This window comes from Pseudophryne corroboree, chromosome 1 (genome assembly GCF_028390025.1).
Source record: "Pseudophryne corroboree isolate aPseCor3 chromosome 1, aPseCor3.hap2, whole genome shotgun sequence".
Classification (NCBI taxonomy): Eukaryota; Metazoa; Chordata; class Amphibia; order Anura; family Myobatrachidae; genus Pseudophryne; species Pseudophryne corroboree.
This window is the reverse complement of record NC_086444.1, coordinates 118472363-118497522: the sequence shown is the minus strand read 5'-3', so window position 1 is coordinate 118497522 and position 25160 is coordinate 118472363. Positions and strand designations below refer to the sequence as shown.

Sequence of the window (25160 nt, the reverse complement as noted above, 5' to 3'; positions counted from 1 at the left end):
AACTGCCCCCCTTTCTCGGAGGCTTGCATCAGTGGTCACCAGGACCCAGTCCTGTATGCCAAACCTGCGGCCCTCGAGAAGGTGAGCACTCTGCAGCCACCACAGAAGAGACACCCTGGCCCTGGGGGATAGGGTGATCAGCCGATACATCTGAAGATGTGACCTGGACCACTTGTCCAACAGATCCCCCTGAAAGTTCCTCGCATGGAACCTGCCAAAGGGAATGGCTTCGTATGACGCCACCATCTTTTCCCAGGACTCGCGTGCATTGATGCACCGACACCCGTTTTGGTTTTAAGAGGTCCCTGACTAGAGTCACGAGCTCCTGAGCCTTCTCCGCCGGGAGAAACACCTTCTTCTGGTCCGTGTCCAGAATCATGCCCAGGAAGAGCAGACGCGTCGTAGGAATCAGCTGCGACTTTGGAATATTCAGAATCCAGTTGTGCTGTTGCAACACTTCCCGAGAGTGTGCTACGCTGATCAGCAACTGCTCTCTGGACCTCGCCTTTATGAGGAGATCGTCCAAGTACGGGATAATTGTGACTCCTTGCTTTCGTAGGAGCACCATCATTTCCGCCATTACCTTGGTAAATATTGTCGGTGCTGTGGACAGACCAAACGGCAACGTCTGGAATTGGTAATGACAGTCCTGTACCACAAATCTGAGGTACTCAATATGGGTCTGAAACGAACCATCCGGTTTTGGTACCACAAACATTGTGGAAAAGTAACCCCTTCCCTGTTGAAGGAGAGGAACCTTTACCACCACCTGCTGGAGATATAATTTGTGAATTGCCGCTAACACTACTTCCCTTTCTATGGGGGAAGCTGGCAGGGCCGATTTGAGGTAACGGTGAGGGGGCATAACTTCGAATTCCAGCTTGTATCCCTGAGACACAATCTGTATAGCCCAGGGATCCACCTGTGAGCGAACCCACTGGTGGCTGAAATTTCGGAGACGCGTCCCCACCGCTCCTGGCTCCACCTGTGGAGCCCCAGCGTCATGCGGTGGATTTAGTGGAAGCTGGGGAGGACTTCTGTTCCTGGGAACTAGCTGTATTGTGCAGCTTCTTTCCTCTACCCCTGCCTCTGGCAAGAAAGGACGCACCTATGACTTTCTAGCCTTTTTGTGATCGAAAGGACTGCATTTGGTAATACGGTGCTTTCTTAGGCTGTGAGGGAATATATGGCAAAAAATTTGACTTCCCAGCCGTAGCTGTGGAAACTAGGTCCGAGAGACCGTCCCCAAACAATTCCTCACCCTTATAAGGTAAAACCTCCATGTGCTTTTTTGAGTCGGCATCACCTGTCCATTGCCGAGTCCACAGGACCCTTCTGGCAGAAATTGACATTGCATTTATTCTAGAGCCCAGTAGGCAAATGTCTCTCTGGGCATCCCTCATATATAGGACAGCGTCTTTTATATGCCCCAGGGTCAGTAAAATAGTATCCTTGTCCAAGGTATCCAGTTCCTCAAACAGAGTATGCTGCTACAGCACTACATATCCAGGCCAACGCAATTGCCGGCTTCAGTAGGGTACCTGAATGTGTATAAACAGACTTCAGGATACCTTCCTGCTTCTTATCTGCAGGATCCTTTAGGGAGGCCGTATCCTGTGACGGCAGGGCCACCTTCTTAGATAAACGTGTCAAAGCTTTGTCTACCCTAGGGGAGGATTCCCAGCGTATCCTGTCCGTTGGCGGAAAAGGGATACGCCATAAGTAACCGTTTGGAAATCTGCACTTTCCTATCAGGAGAATCCCAAGCTTTTTCACATAACTCATGTGAAGGGGGAAAAGTCACTTCTTGCCTTTTTTTACCCAAACATATAAACCCTCTTGTCAGGGACTGGGTTTACCTCTGAAATGTGCAATACATCCTTCATTGCTATAATCATGTAGCGGATGGCTTTAGCCATTTTAGGCTGCAACTTTGCATCATCGCCATCAACACTGGAGTCAGAATCCGTGTCGATATCTGTGTCAACAATTTGGGATAGTGGGCGCTTCTGAGACCCTGACGGCCTCTGCGCTGTCGGATCAGGCATGGGTTGAGACCCTGACTGTCCCAAGGCTTCAGCTTTATCCAACCTTTTATGCAAGGAGTTTACATTATCATTTAACACCTTCCACATATCCATCCAATCAGGTGTCTGCGCCGTCGGCGGAGACACCACATTCAACTGCACCTGCTTTGCTTCCACATAGCCACAAGGCCTTTTGGAGAGACAGAGAGTATGCCAGCACACACCCCAGCGCTATATAACCCAGGAATTACACAGTAACTTAGTGTTTACCCAGTAGCTGCTGTATTTGTGAATGTTGCGCTAAATTTATGTGCCCCCCCTCTTTTTACCCTCTTTCTACCGTGATTCTGCAGGGGAGAGCCTGGGGAGCTTCCTCTCAGCGGAGCTGTGGAGAGAAAATGGCGCTGGTGAGTGCTGAGGAAGAAGCCCCGCCCCCTCAGCAGCGGGCTTCTGTCCCGCGATTTTGTGTAAAAATAATGGCGGGGGCTCATGCATATATACAGTGCCCAGCTGTATATATGCTCTATTATGCCAGGAGGTACTCAATTGCTGCCCATGGCGCACCCACCTGCGCCCTGCACCCTACAGTGACCGGAGTGTGCGGGTTAATGTGGGAGCAATGGCGCACAGCTGCAGTGCTGTGCGCTACCTCATATGAAGACCGCACTCTTCTTGCTTCTCTCGCCGGCTTCCGGCTTCTGGCTCTGCGAGGGGGACGGCGGCGCGGCTCCGGGATCGGACGACCAAGGGTGAGTTCCTGTGTTCGATCCCTCTGGAGCTAATGGTGTCCAGTAGCCTAAGAAGCACGACCTATCCGCAGTTAGTAGTTTTGCTTCTCTCCCCTCAGTCCCACGTAGCAGAGAGTCTGTTGCCAGCAGATCTCTCTGAAAATAAAAAAACTAACAAAATACTTTCTTATTAGCAAGCTCAGGAGAGCTCACTAAAATGTACCCAGTTCCGTCCGGGCACAGATTCTAACTGAGGTCTGGAGGAGGGACATAGAGGGAGGAGCCAGTGCACACCAGTAGTCCTAATTCTTAGAGTGCCCTGTCTCCTGCGGAGCCCGTCTATTCCCCATGGTCCTTACGGAGTCCCCAGCATCCACTAGGACGTTAGAGAAATTTGGTAAATTTATAGACGTCAATTTGAGATGTATTAACGTAATTATATATTAATCCTTGCTGCTTGGCGTTACCAGAGGAGCACAAGAAGCAGATACCGTAAAAAGTGAAAGGACCATTATTGAAGATTATTAAATTCTACACACTGGAGGTGCAAACCAAATTTTTATCTGAGTATCCATTTGGGTGTTATTTAGGCAATGCAAGCCAAGCATCTGTAATGATGTCATTAGGTCAACCCCCTTTTCATACCCTGAAGAGGGGGGGAAGGGGTTAAAAATAAGAATTTACTTACCGATAATTCTATTTCTCGTAGTCCGTAGTGGATGCTGGGAACTCCGTAAGGACCATGGGGAATAGCGGCTCCGCAGGAGACTGGGCACATCTAAAGAAAGCTTTAGGATTATCTGGTGTGCACTGGCTCCTCCCCCTATGACCCTCCTCCAAGCCTCAGTTAGGATACTGTGCCCGGACGAGCGTACACAATAAGGAAGGATTATGAATCCCGGGTAAGACTCATACCAGCCACACCAATCACACCGTACAACTTGTGATAACCATACCCAGTTAACAGCATGATAACAGAGGAGCCTCTGAATAGATGGCTCACAAGAAGAACCCGATTAGTTAACAATAACTATGTACAAGTATTGCAGACAATCCGCACTTGGGATGGGCGCCCAGCATCCACTACGGACTACGAGAAATAGAATTATCGGTAAGTAAATTCTTATTTTCTCTGACGTCCTAGTGGATGCTGGGAACTCCGTAAGGACCATGGGGATTATACCAAAGCTCCCAAACGGGCGGGAGAGTGCGGATGACTCTGCAGCACCGAATGAGAGAACTCCAGGTCCTCCTCAGCCAGGGTATCAAATTCATAGAATTTTGCAAACGTGTTTGCCCCTGACCAAGTAGCTGCTCGGCAAAGTTGTAAAGCCGAGACCCCTCGGGCAGCCGCCCAAGATGAGCCCACCGTCCTTGTGGAATGGGCTTTTATTGATTTAGGCTGCGGTAATCCTACTGCAGAATGCGCCAGCTGAATAGTGCTACAAATCCAGCGTGCAATAGACTGCTTAGAAGCAGGAGCACCCAGCTTGTTGGGTGCCATCAGGATAAACAGCGAGTCAGTTTTCCTGACTCCAGCCGTCCTGGAAAAATAAAATTTTCAGGGCCCTGACTACGTCCAGCAACTTGGAATCCTCCAAGTCCCCAGTAGCCGCAGGCACCACAATAGGTTGGTTCAAGGGAAAACCTGAGACCACCTTCGGGAGAAACTGAGGACGAGTCCTCAACTCCGCCCTATCCATATAGAAAATCAGATAAGGCCTTTTACATGACAAAGCCGCCAATTCTGACACACGCCTGGCCAAGGCCCAGGCCAACAGCATGACCACTTTCCACGCGAGATACTTTAGCTCCATGGTTTTAAGTGGCTCAACCCATGCCACGTTGAGATCCAAAAAGTGCCACAGGAGGCACAAAAGGAGGCTGAATATGTAGTACTCCTTTAACCAAAGTCTGAACTTCAGGCAGTGAAGCCAGTTCTTTCTGGAAGAAAATCGACAGCCGAAATCTGGACCTTGATGGACCCCAATTTGAGGCCCAAACGTCACCCCTGCTTGCAGGAAGTGCAGGAATCGACATAGTTGAAATTCCTCCGTCGGGGCCTTCATGGCCTCCCAACAAGCAACAAATTTTCGCCAAACGCGGCGATAATGTCTTGCGGTGACATCCTTCCTGGCTATGATCAGGGTAGGGATGACTTCCTTCGGAATACCCTTTTCCTTTAGGATCCGGTGTTCTACCGCCATGCCGTCAAACGCAGCCGCGGTAAGTCTTGGAACAGACAGGGTCCCTGCTGCAGCAGGTCTTGTCTGAGCGGCAGAGGCCAAGGGTCCTCTGCCAGCATCTCTTGAAGTTCCGGGTACCAAGCTCTTCATGGCCAATCCGGAACCCCGAGTATGGTTTTCACTCCTCGCCTTCTTATTATTCTCAGTACCTTGGGTATGAGAGGTAGAGGAGGAAACACATAAACCGACTGGTACACCCACGGTGTCACTAGAGCGTCCCCAGCGATCGCCTGAGGGTCCCTTGACCTGGCGCAATATCTTTTCAACTTCTTGTTGAGGCAGGACGCCATCATGTCCATCCGTGGTCATTCCCAATGGTTTACCCGCATTTGGAAAACTTCTGGATGAAGTCCCCATTTTCCTGGGTGTAGGTCGCCCATCGGAGAATCCTTGTGGCTTCTGCCATCGCCATCCTGCTTCTTGTGTCGCCCTGTCTGTTTACATGGGCGACCGCCGTGATGTCGTCTGATTGGATCAGTACCGGCTGGTTCTGAAGCAGGGGCCTTGCTTGGCTTAGGGCATTGTAAATGGCCCTTAGCTGCAGAATATTTATGTGAAGCGAAATCTCCTTGGAAATTTCTTCCCTGTGTGACTGCACCCCAGCCCCGAAGGCTGGCATCCGTGGTCACCAGGACCCAGTCCTGTATTCCGAATCTGCGGCCCACTAGTAGATGAGCCCTCTGCAGCCACCACAGCAGCGACACCCTGTTTCTTGCTGACAGGGTTATCCGCTGTTGTATCTGTACATGGGACCCGGACCATTAGTCCCACAGGTCCCACTGGAACGTCCTTGCGTGGAGTCTTCCGAATGGAATTATGCTTCGTACGAAGCTACCATTTTTCCCAGGACTCGTGTGCATTGATGTACCGACACCTGTCCTGGTTTTAGGATGTCTCTGACTAGAGATGACAACTCCTCGGCTTTTTCCACTGGAAGAAACACTCTTTTCTGGTCTGCGTTCAGCAACATTCCCAGGAACAGAAGACGTGTCGTCGGGACCAGCTGCGACTTTGGAATATTGAGAATCCAGTCGTGCTGTTGTAGCACTTCCCGAGAGAGTGCTACCCCCACTACCAACTGTTCTTTGGACCTCGCCTTTATCAGGAGATCGTCCAAGTACGGGATAATAAAAAACTTCCTTCTTGCGAAGGAGAATCATCACTTCGGCCATTACCTAGGTAAAGACCTTCGATGCCGTGGACAACTCCAACGGCCGCGTCTGGAACCGATAGTGACAGTCCTGTACCACATATCTGAGGTACTCCTGGTGAGGGGGGTAAATGGGGACATGCAGGTACGCATCCTTGATGTCCAGGGAGACCCTGTAATCCCCCTCGTCCAGGCTCGTAATAACCGCCCTGAGCGATTTCATCTTGAACTTGAATCTTCTGATATAAAAGTTCAAGTATTTTAATTTCAAGATGGGTCTCACCGAACCGTTGCGGTACCACAACCACTGTGGAATAGTAACCCCTTCCTTGCTGAAGGAGGGGCACCTTGACAATCACTTGTTGTGATTATAGTGTTGAATATCCACCAACGCCGTCTCCCTGGCAGAGGGAGGTGCCGGTAAGGCCGATTTTAGGAAACGGCGGGGGGAAGAACGTCTCGAACTCCAGCCTGTACCCCGGAGATACTACTTGAAGGACCCAGGGATCCATGTGAGAGAGCCCACTGTCCGCTGAAATATCTGAGACGGGCCCCCACCGTACCAGAGTCCGCCTGAGCAGCCCCAGTACCATGCTGTGGACCTACCGGACGCAGGGAGGACTGCTGCTCTTGGGGACTAGCTGTGTGTTGCAGCTTTTTCCTCTACCTTTGCCTCTTGGCAGAAAGGATGAGCCTCTAGCCCTCTTGCTTTTCTGGGGCCGAAAGGACTGTACTTGATACGGTGCTTTCGTTTGTTGTGGGGTAGCATGTGGCAACAAAATTAATTTCCCAGCAGTAGCTGTGGAAACGAGGTCTGAAAAACTATCCCAAAAAAGTTTTACCCCCTTATAGGGCAACTTCCATGTGCCGATTCGAGTCGGCATCGCCTGACCATTGCCAAGTCCATAACCCCCGTCTGGCGGCAATGGACCTAGCGCTTATTTTTGATGCCAGCCGGCAAATATCCCTCTGTGCATCACGCATGTATAAGACCACGTCTTTTATATGCTCTTTTTTCAGCAAAATATTGTCCCTATCCATAGTTATTTTCCGACAGGGAATCTGACCACGCAGCGGGAGCACTGCACATCCATGCCGAAGCAACGGCTGGTCGCAATATAATGCCCTAGTGTGTGATCATATCTTATAGGGTAACCTCCTGCTTTCTATCAGCAGGTTCCTTCAGGGCAGCCGTACCCGGAGACGGTAGTGCCACCTTTTCTGATAAGCGTGTAAGCGCTGTATCTACCCTATGGGGTGTTTCCCCGCGTGACCTATCCTCTGGCGGGAAAGGGTACGCTGCCAATAACTGTTTTAGAAATTATCAATTTCTTACCGGGGGAAGACCACTCCTCCTCACACACCTCATTTAATTTCTCAGATGCAGGAAAAACTACTAATAGTTATCTCTCACCAAACACAATACCCTTTTATGTGGTACCTGGGGTATAATCATAAATGTGTAATACATTTTTCATTGTCTCAATCCTGTAACGGGTGGACCTATTTGGAGGGTACACCAGTCTCATCGATGTCGACACTGGAGTCAGTATCCGTGTCGACATCTGTGTCTGTTATCTGAGGTAGCGGGCGATTTTAGAGCCCCCCATGACATTTGAGACGCTGGAACAGGCACAAGCTGAGTAGCCGGCTGTTCCGTGTCGTCGACCTTTTATGTAAGGAGTTGACACTTTCACGTAATCCTTCCATAAGTTCAACCACACCGGTGTCGACCCCGCAGGGGGTGACAACATATTTACAGGCATTCGCTCAGCCTCCACCTCATTATCCTCCACATACCTGTCGACACAGCCGTACCGACACAGCACACACACAGGGAATGCTCTGATAGAGGACAGGACCCCACAAAGCCCTTTGGGGAGACAGAGGGAGAGTATGCCAGCACACACCAGGGCGCTATATATCACAGGGATAGCACCTATAAAAAGTGTTTTCCCTTACAGCTGCATATATATTGTATACTGCGCCTAAATTGTGCCCCCCCCCTCTCTTTTTAACCCTTTCTGTAGTGTATTAACTGCAGGGGAGAGCCAGGGAGCTTCCCTCCAACGGAGCTGTGAGGGAAAAATGGCGCCAGTGTGCTGAAGGAGATAGCTCCGCCCCTTTTTCGCGGACTTTTCTCCCGCATTTTTATGGAATCTGGCAGGGGTTAATATACATCCATATAGCCCTGGGGGTTATATGTGATGTATTTTTGCCAGCCAAGGTGTTTATATTGCTGCTCAGGGCGCCACCCCCCCAGCGCCCTGCACCCTCAGTGACCGGAGTGTGTGGTGTGCATGAGGAGCAATGGCGCACAGCTGCAGTGCTGTGCGCTACCTTGGTGAAGACTGATGTCTTCTGCCGCCGATTTTCCGGACCTCTTCTTGCTTCTGGCTCTGTAAGGGGGCCGGCGGCGCGGCTCTGGGACCGGACTCCGAGGCTGGGCCTGTGTTCGGTCCCTCTGGAGCTAATGGTGTCCAGTAGCCTAAGAAGCCCAAGCTGGCTGCAAGCAGGCAGGTTCGCTTCTTCTCCCCTTAGTCCCTCGATGCAGTGAGCCTGTTGCCAGCAGGTCTCACTGAAAATAAAAAAACTAAAACTAACTTTTTCTAAGAAGCTCAGGAGAGCCTCCTAGATTGCACCCTGCTCGGTCGGGCACAAAAATCTAACTGAGGCTTGGAGGAGGGTCATAGGGGGAGGAGCCAGTGCACACCAGATAGTCCTAAAGCTTTCTTTAGATGTGCCCAGTCTCCAGCGGAGCCGCTATTCCCCATGGTCCTTACGGAGTTCCCAGCATCCACTAGGACGTCAGAGAAAGTCTAATTACATAGTTTTCTTATTTCCCACTTATGCTAAATTTTATCTTCCTAACATATCGTGAAGAATTATTGATTACTCAGTCAATGAAAGAGGCCTTTTGCATTTCTATAAAGGCGTGTTCAAGTTGGTAGGAAGAGGTTTATGTGGAAACATCTCTAAGTGAAGTTGCCAAATATAATTTTTAATTATTGCTAAAATTAGTGATGTCCATGTATTTGGTTACGAATAGAAGAGGGGTTGATCAAAAATATGGATAGAAACTGGTTGAAAAATATTAAATCTGCATATATAGAAAGTCTAGTTTTTAAAACCTTTTTACTATGAGCCAACATTTGTAATTTCAACATTTACGATTCTTCAGAATCCATTAACAATACCAAAATGAACCTATACTTTACTCTCATGGTACATTTTAACACCTCTTTGAAATCTTAAAAACTCACCTCTGTTGAATGTGCTTCCATCAGATCTACTCCCTTAAAAAAAAAAAAAAAAAAAGATTTTACTCACCGGTAAATCTATTTCTCGTAGTCCGTAGTGGATGCTGGGAACTCCGAAAGGACCATGGGGAATAGCGGGCTCCGAAGGAGGCTGGGCACTCTAGAAAGATTTATGACTACCTGGTGTGCACTGGCTCCTCCCACTATGACCCTCCTCCAAGCCTCAGTTAGGACACTGTGCCCGGACGAGCTGACATAATAAGGAAGGATTTTGAATCCCGGGTAAGACTCATACCAGCCACACCAATCACACCGTACAACTCGTGATACTATATCCAGTTTGACAGTATGAAAACAACTGAGCCTCTCAACAGATGGCTCAACAATAACCCTTTAGTTAGCAATAACTATTTACAAGTATTGCAGACAATCCGCACTTGGGATGGGCGCCCAGCATCCACTACGGACTACGAGAAATAGATTTACCGGTGAGTAAAATCTTATTTTCTCTGAAGTCCTAGTGGATGCTGGGAACTCCGAAAGGACCATGGGGATTATACCAAAGCTCCCAAACGTGCGGGAGAGTGCGGATGACTCTGCAGCACCGAATGAGAGAACTCAAGGTCCTCCTCAGCCAGGGTATCAAATTTGTAGAATTTTGCAAACGTGTTTGCCCCTGACCAAGTAACAGCTCGGCAAAGATGTAAAGCCGAGACCGCTCGGGCAGCCGCCCAAGATGAGCCCATTTTCCCTGTGGAATGGGCTTTCACTTATTTAGGATACGGCAGTCCAGCCGCAGAATGCGCCTGCTGAATCGTGTCACAGATCCAGCGAGCGATAGTCTGCTTAGAAGCAGGAGCACCCAACCTGTTGGGTGCATACAGGACAAATAGCGAGTTAATTTTCCTGACTCTAGCCGTCCTGGAAACATAATTTTTCAAGGCCCTGACTACGTCCAGTAACTTGGAATCCTCCAAGTCCCTAGTAGCCGCAGGCACCACAATAGGTTAGTTCAAGTGAAAAGCTGACACCACCTTAGGGAGAAACTGGGGACGAGTCCTCAATTCTGCCCTATCCATATGGAAAATCAGATAAGGACTTTTATATGACAAAGCCGCCAATTCTGATACACGCCTGGCCGAAACCAAGGCCAATAACATGACCACTTTCAACGTGAGATATTTTAGATCCACGGTTTTTAGTGGTTCAACCAATGTGATTTTTAAGAAACTCAACACCACGTTGAGATCCCAAGGTGCCACTGGAGGCACAACCGGGGGCTGAATATGCAGCACTCCTTTTACAATGTCTGAACTTCAGGTACTGAAGCTAATTCTTTCTGGAAGAAAATAGACAGAGCCGAGATCTTTATCTTAATGGAGCCTAATTTTAGGCCCATAGACACTCCTGCTTGTAGGAAATGCAGAAATCGACCTAGTTGAAATTCCTCTGTTGGGGCCTTTTTTGGCCTCACACCAAACATATTTTCGCCATATGCGGTGATAATGTTTTGCAGTTACATCTTTCCTGGCTTGAATCAGCGTAGGAAAGACTTCCTCCGGAATGCCCTTTTCCTTTAGGATCCGGCGTTCAACCGCCATGCCATCAAAATGTAGCCGCGGTAAGTCTTGGACCAGACAGGGCCCCTGCTGCAGCAGGTCCTGTCTGAGCGGCAGAGGCCATGGGTCCTCTGATATATTTTCTTGAAGTTCTGGGTACCAGGCTCTTCTTGGCCAATCCGGAACCACGAGTATCGTTCTTACTCCTCGCCTTCTTATTATTTTCAGTACCTTTGGTATGAGAGGCAGAGGGGGGAACACAAACCGACTGGTACACCCACGGTGTTACCAGAGCGTCCACAGCTATCGCCTGAAGGTCCCTTGACCTGGCGCAATATCTTTTATAGCTTTTTGTTGAGGCGGGACGCCTTCATGTCCACCTGTGGCCTTTCCCAATGGTGTACAATCCTTTGGAAGACTTCTGATGAAGTCCCCACACTCTCGGGTGGAAGTCGTGTCTGCTGAGAAGATCTGCTTCCCAGTTGTCCACTCCGGAATGAACACTGCTGACAGTGCTAACACATGATTTTCCGCCCATCGGAGAATACTTGTGGCTTCTGCCATCGCCATCCTGCTTCTTGTGCCGCCCTGTTGGTTTACATGGGCGACTGCCGTGATGTTGCCTGATTGGATCAGGACCGGCTGGTTTTGAAGCAGAGGCCTTGCCCGACTCAGGGCATTGTAATGGCCCTCTGTTCCAGAATATTTATGTAGGGAAGTCACCTGACTTGACCAAAGTCCCTGGAAGTTTCTTCCCTGTGTGACTGCCCCCCAGCCTCAAAGGCTGGCAACCATGGTCACTAGGACCTAGTCCTGTATGTCGAACCTGCGGCCCTCTTGAAGATGGGCACTCTGCAGCTACTACAGTAGAGATACCCTGGTCCTCGGAGACAGGGTTATCAGCCTAATGCATCTGAAGATGCGACCCGGACCACTTGTCTAACAGGTCCCCCTGAAAAATTCTTGCATGGAACCTGCCGAATGGGATTGCTTCGTAGGAAGCTACGATTTTTCCCAGGACTCGCGTGCAATGATGCACAGATACCTGTTTCGGCTTCAGGAGGTCTCTGACTAGAGATGACAGCTCCTTGGCTTTCTCCTCCGGGAGAAACACTTATTTCTGGTCTGTGTCCAGAACCATCCCCAGGAACAGTAGACGTGTCGTAGGAACCAGCTGTGACTCTGGACTGTTTAGAATCCAACCGTGCTGTTGTAGCACTTTCCAAAATAGTGCTACCCCGACTAGCAACTGCTCCTTGGACCTCGCCCTTATAAGGAGATTGTCCAAGTACGGGATAATTAAAACTCCCCTTTTTCGAAGGAGTATCATCATTCCGGCCATTACCTTGGTAACACCCTCGGTGCCATGTACAGTCCAAACGGCAGAGTCTGGACTTGGTAATGGTAATCCTGTACCACAAATCTGAGGTACTCCTGGCGAGGATAGTAAATAGAGACATGCAGGTAAGCATCCTTGATGTCCCGGGATACCATGTAATCCCCCTCGTCCAGGTTTGCAATAACCGCCCTGAGCGATTCCATCTTGAACTTGAATTTTTTATGTATGTGTTCAAGGATTTTAAATATAAAAAAGGGTCACACCGAACCATGCGGTTTCGGTACCCCAAACCGTGTGGAATAGTAACCCCGTCCTTGTTGAAGTAGGGGCACCTTAAGTATTACCTGCTGGGAATACAGCTTATTAATTGCCTCTAGCACAGCCTCCCTGCCTGAGGGAGTTGTCGGCAAGGCATATTTGAGGAAACGGCGGGGGGAAGACATCTCGAATTCCAGCTTGTACCCCTGAAATACTACTTGAATGAAACAGGGATCCACCTGTGAGCGAGCCCACTGATCGCTGAAATTTTTGAGACGGCCCCCCACCGTACCTGGCTACACCTGTGGAGCCCCCGCGTCATGCTGTGGACTCAGAGGAAGCGAGAGAAGAATTATGATTCTGGGAACAAGCTGACTGGTGCAGCTTTTTCCCTCTTCCCTTGTCTCTGTACAGAAAGGAAGCGCCTTTGACCCGCTTGCTTTTCTGAAGCCGAAAGGACTGTACCTGATAATACAGTGCTTTCTTAGTCTGTGAGGAAAACTGAGGTAAAAATATTTCTTCCCAGCTGTTGCTGCGGATACGAGGTCCCAGAGACCATTCCCAAAATAATTTCTCACCCTTATAAGGCAGAATCTCTATGCGCCTTTTAAGGTCAGCATCACATGTCCAGTGACAGGTCTCTAATACCCTCCTGACAGAATGGACATTACATTCATTTTGGATGCCAGCCGGCAAAATATCCCTCTGTGCATCCCTCATATATAAGACGACGTCTTTAATATGTTCTCATGTTAGCAAACTAGTATGTTTGACAGGGTCACCGACCACGCTGCAGCAGCACGCTCTGCAGGTTTCAGTCTAGTACCTGAGTGTGTAAATACAGACTTCAGGATAGCCTCCTGCTTTTTATCAACAGGTACCTTCAAAGTGGCCGTTCCTAAAACGGTAGTGCCACCTATTTTGACAACCGTGTGAGCGCCTTATCCACCCTAGGGGATATCTCCCAGCGTAACTTATCCTCTGGCGGGAAAAGGTACGCCATCAGTAACTTTTTAGAAATTACCAGTTTCTTATCATGGGGAACCCATGCTTTTCACACACTTCATTCATTCATCTGATGGGGGAACAAAACATTGCCTGCTTTTTCTCCCCAAACATAAAAACCCATTTTTAGAGGTTAATGTCAGAAATATGTAACACATTTTTTATTGCCGGGATCAAGTCACGAATATTCCTAGTGGATTGTGTATATGTCTCAACCTTGTCGACACTGGAGTCAGACTCCGTGTCGACATCTGTGTCTGCCATCTGAATGAGCGGGCGTTTTTGAGCCCCTGATGGCCTTTGAGACGCCTGGGCAGGCACGGGCTGAGAAGCCGGCTGTCCCACAGCTGTTACGTCATCCACCCTTTTATGTAAGGAGTTGACACTGTCGGTTAATACCTTTTACCTAACCATTCACTCTGGTGTCGGCCCCACAGGGGGCGACATCACATTTATCGGCATCTGCTCCGTCACTATATAAGCCTCCTCCTCAAACATGTCGACACAGCTGTACCGACACACCGCACACACACAGGGAATGCTCTGACTGCGGACAGGACCCACAAAGCCCTTTGGGGAGACAGAGAGAGAGTATGCCAGCACACACCAGAGCGCTATATAATGTGGGGATTAACACTACAACTGAGTGAATTTTCCCCCATAGCTGCTTGTATATACAATATTGCGCCTAAATTTAGTGCCCCCCCTCTCTTTTTAACCCTTTGAGCCTGAAAACTACAGGGGAGAGCTAGGGGAGCTTTCTTCCAGCTGCACTGTGAAGAGAAAATGGCGCCAGTGTGTCTGAGGGAGATAGCTCCGCCCCTTTTCCGCGGCCTATTCTCCCGCTTTTTTCTGGATTCTGGCAGGGGTATTTACCACATATATAGCCTCTGGGGCTATATATTGTGGTATTTTTGCCAGCCAAGGTGTTTTTATTGCTGCTCAGGGCACCCCCCCCAAGCGCCCTGCACCCTCAGTGACCGGAGTGTGAAGTGTGCCTGAGTAACAATGGCGCACAGCTGCAGTGCTGTGCGCTACCTTGGTGAAGACTGATGTCTTCTGCCGCCGTTTTTCCGGACCTCTTCTTGCTTCTGGCTCTGTAAGGGGGACGGCGGCGCGGCTCCGGGACCGAACACCAAGGACTGGGCCTGCGGTCGATCCCTCTGGAGCTAATGGTGTCCAGTAGCCTAAGAAGCCCAATCCGGCTGCAAGCAGGCGAGTTCGCTTCTTCTCCCCTTAGTCCCTCGCTGCAGTGAGCCTGTTGCCAGCAGGTCTCACTGAAAATAAAAAACCTAAATCTATACTTTCTTTCTAAGGGCTCAGGAGAGCCCCTAGTGTGCATCCAACCTCGGCCGGGCACAAGATCTAACTGAGGCTTGGAGGAGGGTCATAGTGGGAGGAGCCAGTGCACACCAGGTAGTCATAAATCTTTCTAGAGTGCCCAGCCTCCTTCGGAGCCCGCTATTCCCCATGGTCCTTTCGGAGTTCCCAGCATCCACTAGGACGTCAGAGAAAAATGTATAAAAAAACATAACGGAAGACATACTCTGGAAGTAAAAAAAAAAAAGAAACTCTTCAGAAGCCATTAACAACACCGAAATACACAATATTTTACAATTGTGTCAAAATTATATCACCGATGTTAACACCTTGAAACTGGCCACATCAGATCAATTCCCTTAAAGCAGGGGTGGGGAACCTCCAGCCCACAGGCCTTATACAGCCCGGAGAAGCATTTTGTCCGGCCTGGGACCCTGCGAAGGCAGCTGCAGAATGTAGAGCCGTACTCCACGCAGGGAATCATGGGAGATGTCGTTTTCTTTCCGTGCACAATATACAAAGTACAGGGTAAGAAAAATACATCTCCCATGATACAGTGCGTAGGGGACGGCTCTGGTCGGTGATGTGAGGCAGCTCAACGGAGGTCTGCACTGCTGTCTGCTGGCAGGAGGAATGGCTGTGCAGAGTGGACCCAGGACCGGGACCAGCGGTGAGCAGGGCATGAGTAAGAGCTGTGCTGAGTGGACCCAGGAGCAGTATGTGTGAGCAGCTATTACTGTGTGCATAAAGAGCACTAATGTGGCATTAACCATTTGCCTGGCATGGTCGCATCAGATGTGACCATGCCTGCAAGTGCTCTATCTGACCTGGTCGCACGGGATGCGACCAGTCAGATAGAGAGTTAGCAGCATCAGGGAAGATAAACTCCCTCCGCTGCTGCTGTCAGAGGGACCGGAAGGTCCCTCTGCCTCCCTGCACTCTCTCCCTGTGTCTGCCGTGCTGATGATCACTGCTGATCGGTCAGCACGGCAGGTTCTCCCCCCCTCCCCTCCAGCTGCTGCAGACACGGACAGACGCTGGGGAGGGTAAATAAACCCTCCCAAGCCACCCCCAGACATCTCCTGCATACCTGCAGGCTATCCCGGCTTTCAAAATGGAAGCTGCGATAGTCGTGATGTTCCCGTTCGATGTTTTTTTTTTTTTTATGGCGGGGGGGGGGGGGGGGGAGATATTAAAAAAATATATATATTTATTTTCCTTTTTTATAACTAAAATCATTTGGGATAGGGTTAAACTGATGTTCTTCACCTAATTCAGGAATAAAAACACAATTTCGGAGCGGTTTTCGGCAAAAAAAAAATAGTCAGTTAAGTGGTTAATTAAGGCCATGCCCACCTTTCCTAGGAGAGCACGCGCATGGGAGGGAGGCTTCAAAAAAATGGCCCGCAAATGAGACTGAACAAATCCAAATGGCCCTTGGCAGAAAAAGGACTTAAATAAAATTCAATACGTGCACATGAATTTACTTTTCCCTGGGCCAAACAACTTATAAGAATTTATTTTATGCAGTTACTTCACTTTACAAGGAGGTCACTACACCTGTGCAACGCACTAGCAGACTTTGTTACAACATTCTCTCCCCACAGGATCCAGACAACAATGACGTGCTACAGTTATATGGTTCCAAGGAAAGAATCACCTACAGTGGCACAGGTGCCTTTAGAACCAGTTGGGCTTCTGTCCCAGTAAGTGGCTCGCTTGTCAACTCCGTCAACTGTGCTTGCTACTATGACTCCTGGTACACCAGTAGCCATGGCAGGGATGGCACGGCATTCCCAGGCTTATGCAGAGACACCATAGGTACAGTCATTAGCACAGTCTGCACAGCACTTGGAGGATATTTCACCTGAACCACAGCCTATGTCAGAGATCCAGGCACAGGTCACTGACATAGGCGAGTTCTATTCCTTTATCAGAAGAAGACTCGGAACAGGAGTGCCTTTCAGACCAATGGTCAGCCGGTTCTGACCTAATCCACTACAGATCATGAGGAATGCATGTCTCTCACGGATGTAGAAGCCTGCTATAAGCAGGTACAGTTATCCAGGCATATGGCTTCCTTTTACCCTCTTCCACTTAAGGAGAGGGTTAGGTGGGAGAACCCTGGTCCGGCTAATGCGCATGTGCCACACTTGGTTAGGTCCTCTGTGCTGCCTATCCTGGATTCATCTTGATTAAATGACCCCACAGATAGGAAGCTTATTAAAATCTGCTTATTCACAGGCCGGAGCTATTACTCGCCCAGCACTAGCATCAGCCTAGACAGCTAAGGCTACTGGAGAATGGGCAGAAAAGTTGGCTATTGAGGCTCTTCCTTATGCAGGTGACACACTGTTCTGGAAGTAGTTAGATAAGAATTTGTCTAATCCGGCAGTATCCAAGTCAGCCTTCTTGCCTTCAGTAGCACCTGTGTGAGCCATGACTACTTTTCATTCCTTTTGTCCACAGAGCAAAGGGGCAGGCATTCGCTAGATATCAGCCCCCTTCAAAGGGTTCCAAAGCCCAAGGAAAACAACCCTGGGCTACCAGACATACAGCTGCAAAAGCAGACAGAAAAGACCACTGCCTGATGGGACATGCCTCCACCTGGGAGAACTCATGGAAGGATGGCAGCTTCTGTACTTCGCTCCAAGGTGGATAGATATCACAACAGATTTTCAGAGTCTGGTATAAAAGGGTATATATGTTTTATTGTGAATAAAGACAAAGGATAATAAAGAATTTCTTTAAAAAAGTAAAGAAATGATTTTATTATCCTTTGTCTTTATTGTATCTCTCTAGAGTAGGTGTTTTGTAGTACACCTACCAATAGTAAATCAGCAGCAACCAGCTTAATTAGCTTGTGTGGTATTAATTAGCGCAGTTCATCCAAACCATATCTATTTACAGGGCCACTGCATGGATCGGGAGAGTCAGCTCTCAATAAATGTGTTGGAGCTCTTACGAGCTCTTTCTGTAGCAGAACATCTCACCCATTGACTCATCAGGACATTCACTCCGGCGAGTGGCCATTACACCAGGAGTTGTTTCGGATACTGGTCCAATGATGGGGTCTTCACGAAATCTACATAAATGGTGTCACAATCACCAGGTTAAGAGGTATTGGAAACAAACAAGAGATCCCAAAGCCTTTCTATAAGATGCATTGACAGATCCATGGTCATTTCAGCTACTGTACGTCTTTCCTACTGTCCAGATGATCCTACGGCTCATCCGCAAATTCAAGAAGGGGGTGCATGATTCTGATCGCCCCGGATTGACCTTTGAGAGTATGGTACACAAGTCTGCAGTGTCTTTCCATCGATGCACCATTTAAACTACCTCGGAGACCGGATCCTCTCCCAGGGACCTTGCCTTCATCCAGATCTAGATTTGACGGCATGGCTGTTGAGATTTTAGTCCTCAAGAAGTTATTCTGAGGAAGTCATTTGGACTACGTTAAAAGCCAGGAAGTCTTCATCGGCCAGGATTTACCTCCGTGTTTGGAAAACATACTTCACGGGAGTTCAAATGGAGGGTATTTGTTGTCCCCCTTACTTTCCCTTCCTGCAGACAGGTCTGGATATGGGTCCTAGACTTTTCTTTATTGAAAGATCAGGTATTGGCTCTCAGTTCTTACAGCATCAAACAAAAACAAAAATAAGTCTAAAAAGTGTGCTGGCTTACAATATTTAAAAAGATTTTTTATTTTATTTTTCCATAAAAATATCTATTATCCTTTATAACTGATTCGATTATGTGACAGTGATTTCCACTTATTTGTCATTCAAATATACACTACATACACAATTAATATAAATGCAGATAAAACACAGCAATACTGTTACACCTTTTACTGTGGCTATGCAAGAAAGATACTTTTATCACACAATTCAATGTTAGTAAAGCTATTACAACAAAGAATCCATAGCAGAATAAGGACAGATGCCAAGTGTTCGAAATCAGCAAGCCATAGCAACAAAGTTTCTTATATCCTGTATCCAATACAATTATAGTACTTGGAAAGTCTATCCAAAAAATAAGAATTTACTTACCGATAATTCTATTTCTCGGAGTCCGTAGTGGATGCTGGGGTTCCTGAAAGGACCATGGGGAATAGCGGCTCCGCAGGAGACAGGGCACAAAAAAGTAAAGCTTTTACCAGATCAGGTGGTGTGCACTGGCTCCTCCCCCTATGACCCTCCTCCAGACTCCAGTTAGGTACTGTGCCCGGACGAGCGTACACAATAAGGGAGGCAATTTGAATCCCGGGTAAGACTCATACCAGCCACACCAATCACACCGTACAACTTGTGATCTAAACCCAGTTAACAGTATGATAACAGAAAGAGCCTCTTAAAGATGGCTCCTTAACAATATAACCCGAATTTGTTAACAATAACTATGTACAGTATTGCAGATAATCCGCACTTGGGATGGGCGCCCAGCATCCACTACGGACTCCGAGAAATAGAATTATCGGTAAGTAAATTCTTATTTTCTCTATCGTCCTAAGTGGATGCTGGGGTTCCTGAAAGGACCATGGGGATTATACCAAAGCTCCCAAACGGGCGGGAGAGTGCGGATGACTCTGCAGCACCGAATGAGAGAATTCCAAGTCCTCTTTTGCCAGGGTATCAAATTTGTAGAATTTTACAAACGTGTTTTCCCCCGACCACGTAGCTGCTCGGCAGAATTGTAATGCCGAGACCCCTCGGGCAGCCGCCCAAGATGAGCCCACCTTCCTTGTGGAATGGGCCTTAACAGATTTAGGCTGTGGCAGGCCTGCCACAGAATGAGCAAGTTGAATTGTGTTACAAATCCAACGAGCAATCGTCTGCTTAGAAGCAGGGGCACCCAACTTGTTGGGTGCATATAGTATCAACAGCGAGTCAGATTTTCTGACTTCAGCCGTGCTTGAAATGTATATTTTTAAGGCTCTGACAACGTCCAACAACTTGGAGTCCTCCAAGTCGCCAGTGGCCGCAGGCACCACAATAGGTTGGTTCAGGTGAAACGCTGATACCACCTTAGGGAGAAAATGCGGACGAGTCCTCAGTTCTGCCCTATCCGAATGGAAGATTAGATAAGGGCTTTTATAAAATAAAGCCGCCAATTCAGATACTCTCCTGGCGGAAGCCAGGGCCAGTAACATAGTCACTTTCCATGTGAGATATTTAAAATCCACCTTTTTCAATGGTTCAAACCAATGGGATTTGAGGAAATCTAAAACGACATTTAGATCCCACGGTGCCACCGGAGGCACCACAGGAGGCTGTATATGCAGTACTCCTTTAACAAAAGTCTGTACCTCAGGAACTGAGGCCAATTCTTTTTGGAAGAATATTGACAGGGCCGAAATTTGAACCTTAATAGATCTCAATTTGAGACCCATAGACAATCCTGATTGTAGGAAATGTAGGAAACGACCCAGTTGAAATTCCTCCGTCGGAACACTCCGATCCTCGCACCACGCGACATATTTTCGCCAAATGCGGTGATAATGTTTCGCGGTGACTTCCTTCCTTGCCTTAATCAAGGTAGGAATGACTTCTTCTGGAATGCCTTTCCCTTTTAGGATCTGGCGTTCAACCGCCATGCCGTCAAACGCAGCCGCGGTAAGTCTTGAAAGAGACAGGGACCCTGTTGTAGCAGGTCCCTTCTCAGAAGTAGAGGGCACGGGTCGTCCGTGACCAACTCTTGAAGTTCCGGGTACCAAGTCCTTCTTGGCTAATCCGGAGCCACTAGTATTGTTCTTACTCCTCCTCACCGTATAATCTTCAATACCTTTGGTATGAGAGGCAGAGGAGGAAACACATATACTGATTTGTACACCCAAGGTGTTACCAGTGCGTCCACAGCTATTGCCTGTGGATCTCTTGACCTGGCGCAATACTTGTCCTTGAGGCGAGACGCCATCATGTCTACCATTGGTCTTTCCCAACAGTTTATTAGCATGTGGAAGACTTCTGGATGAAGACCCCCCTCTCCCGGGTGAATATCGTGTCTGCTGAGGAAGTCTGCTTCCCAGTTGTCCACGCCCGGGAAGAAACTGCTGACAGTGCTATTACGTGATTCTCCGCCCAGCGAAGAATGTTGGCAGCTTCTGCCATTGCACTCCTGCTTCTTGTGCCGCCCTGTCTGTTTACATGGGCGACCGCCGTGATGTTGTCCGACTGAATCAACACCGGTTTTCCTTGCAGGAGTGGTTCCGCCTGGCTTAGAGCATTTTAGATTGCTCTTAGTACCAGAATGTTTATGTGAAGAGACTTTTCCAGGTTCGTCCATACCCCCTGGAAGTTTCTTCCTTGTGTGACTGCTCCCCAACCTCTCAGGCTGGCGTCCGTGGTCACCAGGATCAAATCCTGTATGCCGAATCTGCGGCCCTCCAATAGATGAGCCTTTTGCAACCACCACAGAAGATATACCCTTGTCCTTGGCGACAGGGTTATTCGCAGGTGCATCTGAGGATGCGACCCTGACCATTTGTCCAACAGATCCCTTTGGAAAATTCTTACATGGAATCTGCCGAATGGAATTGCTTCGTAAAAAGCCACCATTTTTCCCAGGACTCTTGTGTACAGACACCTTTCCTGGTTTTAGGAGGTTCCTGACAGGTCGGATAACTCCTTGGCTTTTTCCTCGGGAAGAAAAACCTTTTTCTGAACCGTGTCCAGAATCATCCCTAGGAACAGCAGACGTATCGTCGGAAAACAGCTGCGATTCTTGGAATATTTAGAATCCAGTCGTGCCGTCGAAGAACTACTTTAGATAGTGCTCTTCCGACCTCCAACTGTTCTCTGGAACTTGCCCTTTTTAGGTCGTGCAAGTAAGGGATAATTTAGATGCCTTTTTTCTTTGAAGAAACATCTTTTCGGCCATTACCTTGGTAAAAAGGCCCGGGGTGCCGTGGATAATTCAAACGGCATCGTCTGAAACTGATATTGACAGTTCTGTACCACGAACCAGAGGTACCCTTGATGAGAAGGACAAAATTTGGACATGGAGGTAATCCTTGATGTCCAGGGACACCATATAGTCCCCTTTTTTCCGGTTCGCTATCACTGCTCTGAGTGACTTTATCTCGATTTGAACCTTTTATGTAAGTGTTCAAAACATTTTAGATTTAGACTATGTGTCACCAAGCCGTCTGGCTTCAGTACCACAATATAGTGTGGAAAAATAATACCCTTTTCCTTGTCGTAGGAGGGGTACTTTGATTATCACCTGCTGGATATACAGCTTGTGAATTGTTTCCAATGCTGCCTCCCTGTCGGAGGGAGCCGTTGGTAAAGCAGACTTCAGGAACCTGCGAGGAGAAGATGTCTCGACTCTCCAATCTTTACCCCTGGGATAATACTCGTACGATCTAGGGGTCAACTTGCGAGTGATCCCACTGCGCCCTGAGACTCTTGAGACTACCCCCCCACCTTGAGTCCGCTTGCACGGCCCCAGCGTCATGCTGAGGACTTGGCAGACGCGGTGGAGGGCTTCTTTTCCTGGGAAAGGGCTGCCTGCTGCAGTCTACTTCCCTTACCTCTATGTCTGGGCAGATATGACTGGCCTTTTGCCTGCATGCCCTCATGGGAAAGGAAAGATTGAGGCTGAAAAGACGGTGTCTTTTTTAGCTGAGATGTAACTTGGGGTAAAAAAGGTTGGATTTCCCAGCTGTTGCTGTGGTCCCCAGGTCCGATGGACCGACCCCCAAATAACTCCTTCCCTTTATACAGCAATACTTCCATCTGCCGTATGGGATCTGTATCACCTGACCACTGTCGTGTCCCTGACATCTTCTGGGAGATATGGACAACGCACTTATCTTGATGCCAGAGAGCAAATATCCCTCTGTGCATCTCACATACATATATATAGAATGCATCCTATTAAATGCTCTACATGAATAAAATATTTTCAGTCAGGGAATCCGACCAAGCCAACCCAGCACTGCATCTCCAGGCTGATGGCGATCGCTGGTCGCAGTATAACCACCGTATGTGTGTATATACTTTTTAGGATATTTTTCCAGCTTCCTATCAGCTGGCTCCTTGAGGGCGGCCGTATCTGGAGACGGTAACGCCACTTGATAAGCGTGTGAGCGCCTTATCACCCTAAGGGGTGTTTCCCAACGTACCCTAATTTCTGGCGGGAAAGGGTATAACGCCAATATTTGCTATCGGGGTAACCCTACGCATCATCACACACTTCATTTTATTTTATCTGATTCAGGAAAAACTACAGGTAGTTTTTTCACTCCCACATAATACCCTTTCTTGTGGTACTTGTAGTATCAGAAACACGTAACACCTCCTTCATTGCCCTTAACGTGTGGCCCTAATGAGAAATACGTTTGTTTATTCACCGTCGACACTGTATTCAGTGTCCGTGTCTGTGTCTGTGTCGACCGACTGAGGTAAATGGGCGTTTTTAAAACCCCTGACGGTGTTTCTGAGACGCCTGGACCGGTCCTAATAGATTGTCGGCCGTCTCATGTCGTCAACCGACCTTGCAGCGTGTTGACATTCTCACGTAATTCTCTAAATAAGCCATCCATTCCGGTGTCGACTCCCTAGAGAGTGACATCACCATTACAGGCAATTTCTCCGCCTCCTCACCAACATCGTCCTCATACATGTCGACACACACGTACCGACACACAGCACACACACCGGGAATGCTCTGACAGAGGACAGGACCCACTAGCCCTTTGGGGAGACAGAGGGAGAGTCTGCCAGCACACACCAAAAACGCTATAATTATATAGGGACAACCTTATATAAGTGTTTCTCCCTTATAGCATCTTTTATATATATACAATATCGCCAAAATCAGTGCCCCCCCTCTCTGTTTTAACCCTGTTTCTGTAGTGCAGTGCAGGGGAGAGCCTGGGAGCCTTCTCTCCAGCTTTTCTGTGAGAGAAAATGGCGCTGTGTGCTGAGGAGATAGGCCCCGCCCCTTTTACGGCGGGCTCGTCTCCCGCTATTTTTGAAGTTAGGCAGGGGTTAAATATCTCCATATAGCCTCTGTGGGCTATATGTGAGGTATTTTTTGCCTCTAATAAGGTTTTTATTTGCCTCTCAGAGCGCCCCCCCCAGCGCTCTGCACCCTCAGTGACTGTTGTGTGAAGTGTGCTGAGAGGAAAATGGCGCACAGCTGCAGTGCTGTGCGCTACCTTTATGAAGACTCAGGAGTCTTCAGCCGCCGATTTTGGACCTCTTCTCTCTTCAGCGTCTGCAAGGGGGCCGGCGGCGCGGCTCCGGTGACCATCCAGGCTGTACCTGTGATCGTCCCTCTGGAGCTAGTGTCCAGTAGCCAAGCAGCAAATCCACTCTGCACGCAGGTGAGTTCACTACTTCTCCCCTAAGTCCCTCGTTGCAGTGATCCTGTTGCCAGCAGGACTCACTGTAAAGTAAAAAACCTAAGCTAAACTTTCTCTAAGCAGCTCTTTAGGAGAGCCACCTAGATTGCACCCTTCTCGTTCGGGCACAAAATCTAACTGGAGTCTGGAGGAGGGTCATAGGGGGAGGAGCCAGTGCACACCACCTGATCTGGTAAAAGCTTTACTTTTTTGTGCCCTGTCTCCTGCGGAGCCGCTATTCCCCATGGTCCTTTCAGGAACCCCAGCATCCACTTAGGACGATAGAGAAAGGTGTTTTAAACAATTCAACACTGTCAGTGATGAAGAGGTTTAATTTGCCAGGTACTGAAGAGTTAATTAGCATGCAGAATCTGAAACCGTTCATAGCAAATATGGATATAAAGAGTAATTGCTATTTAAACATGGCTATGTAACCAAGTATTAGTGTATATTTGTTACCAACCACATCCTCCTTTGGGAATATAAGCAGCATTTTTGTCTCCCAGCTCTGGTGATCGAAACCCTTATTGCAAGCCGTATCCGGAGATGTGCATCTGGTCCCAGTGTTAAGGAGATTGTGCGGACGTGTTGGCCAGTCAGTGGTTTGCAGATACAGACGCGTTTCCCCGCCTGGAAAGCAGCATCAGCTGGCGATTTTGCCAGGTATTCTGACTTTCTTCCAGGGGGTTCTGCAAGATCAGCTTCCATTCGTGCTTTCAGAAGCATCCCGTATCTCCCTCTGGGTCTTAGGGCTCTTTACTCTTCTCCATTTGAACCTTTGGAGTTCGAGCTACAGTGGCTCACATGGAAGACTCTGTTTTCCATCTCATCGGTCAGAAGGTTGTCAGACCTAACTGCTTTATCATGGCGCTCGCCTTTTAGTCTTCCATTCAGACAGGGCAGTGCTTTGCAC

The 25160-nt window shown here is 48.4% G+C and overlaps 1 protein-coding gene across 25 annotated transcripts in view; it reads right to left on the bottom strand.

The window, feature by feature from the left end:
• The window catches only part of DDX4 (DEAD-box helicase 4), a 1188488-nt gene that overhangs the window by 877535 nt on the left and 285793 nt on the right, over window positions 1-25160 (bottom strand). For 19 of the 25 annotated variants that reach the window (XM_063962294.1, XM_063962347.1, XM_063962463.1 and 16 more), the window contains exon 5: window positions 9415-9447. The exons of the other annotated variants lie outside the window; for them this stretch is intronic. In XM_063962294.1, the coding sequence (XP_063818364.1) occupies window positions 9415-9447 (33 nt within the window). The remainder of the gene's footprint in view (window positions 1-9414; window positions 9448-25160) is intronic. 25 annotated transcript variants of the gene reach the window in all.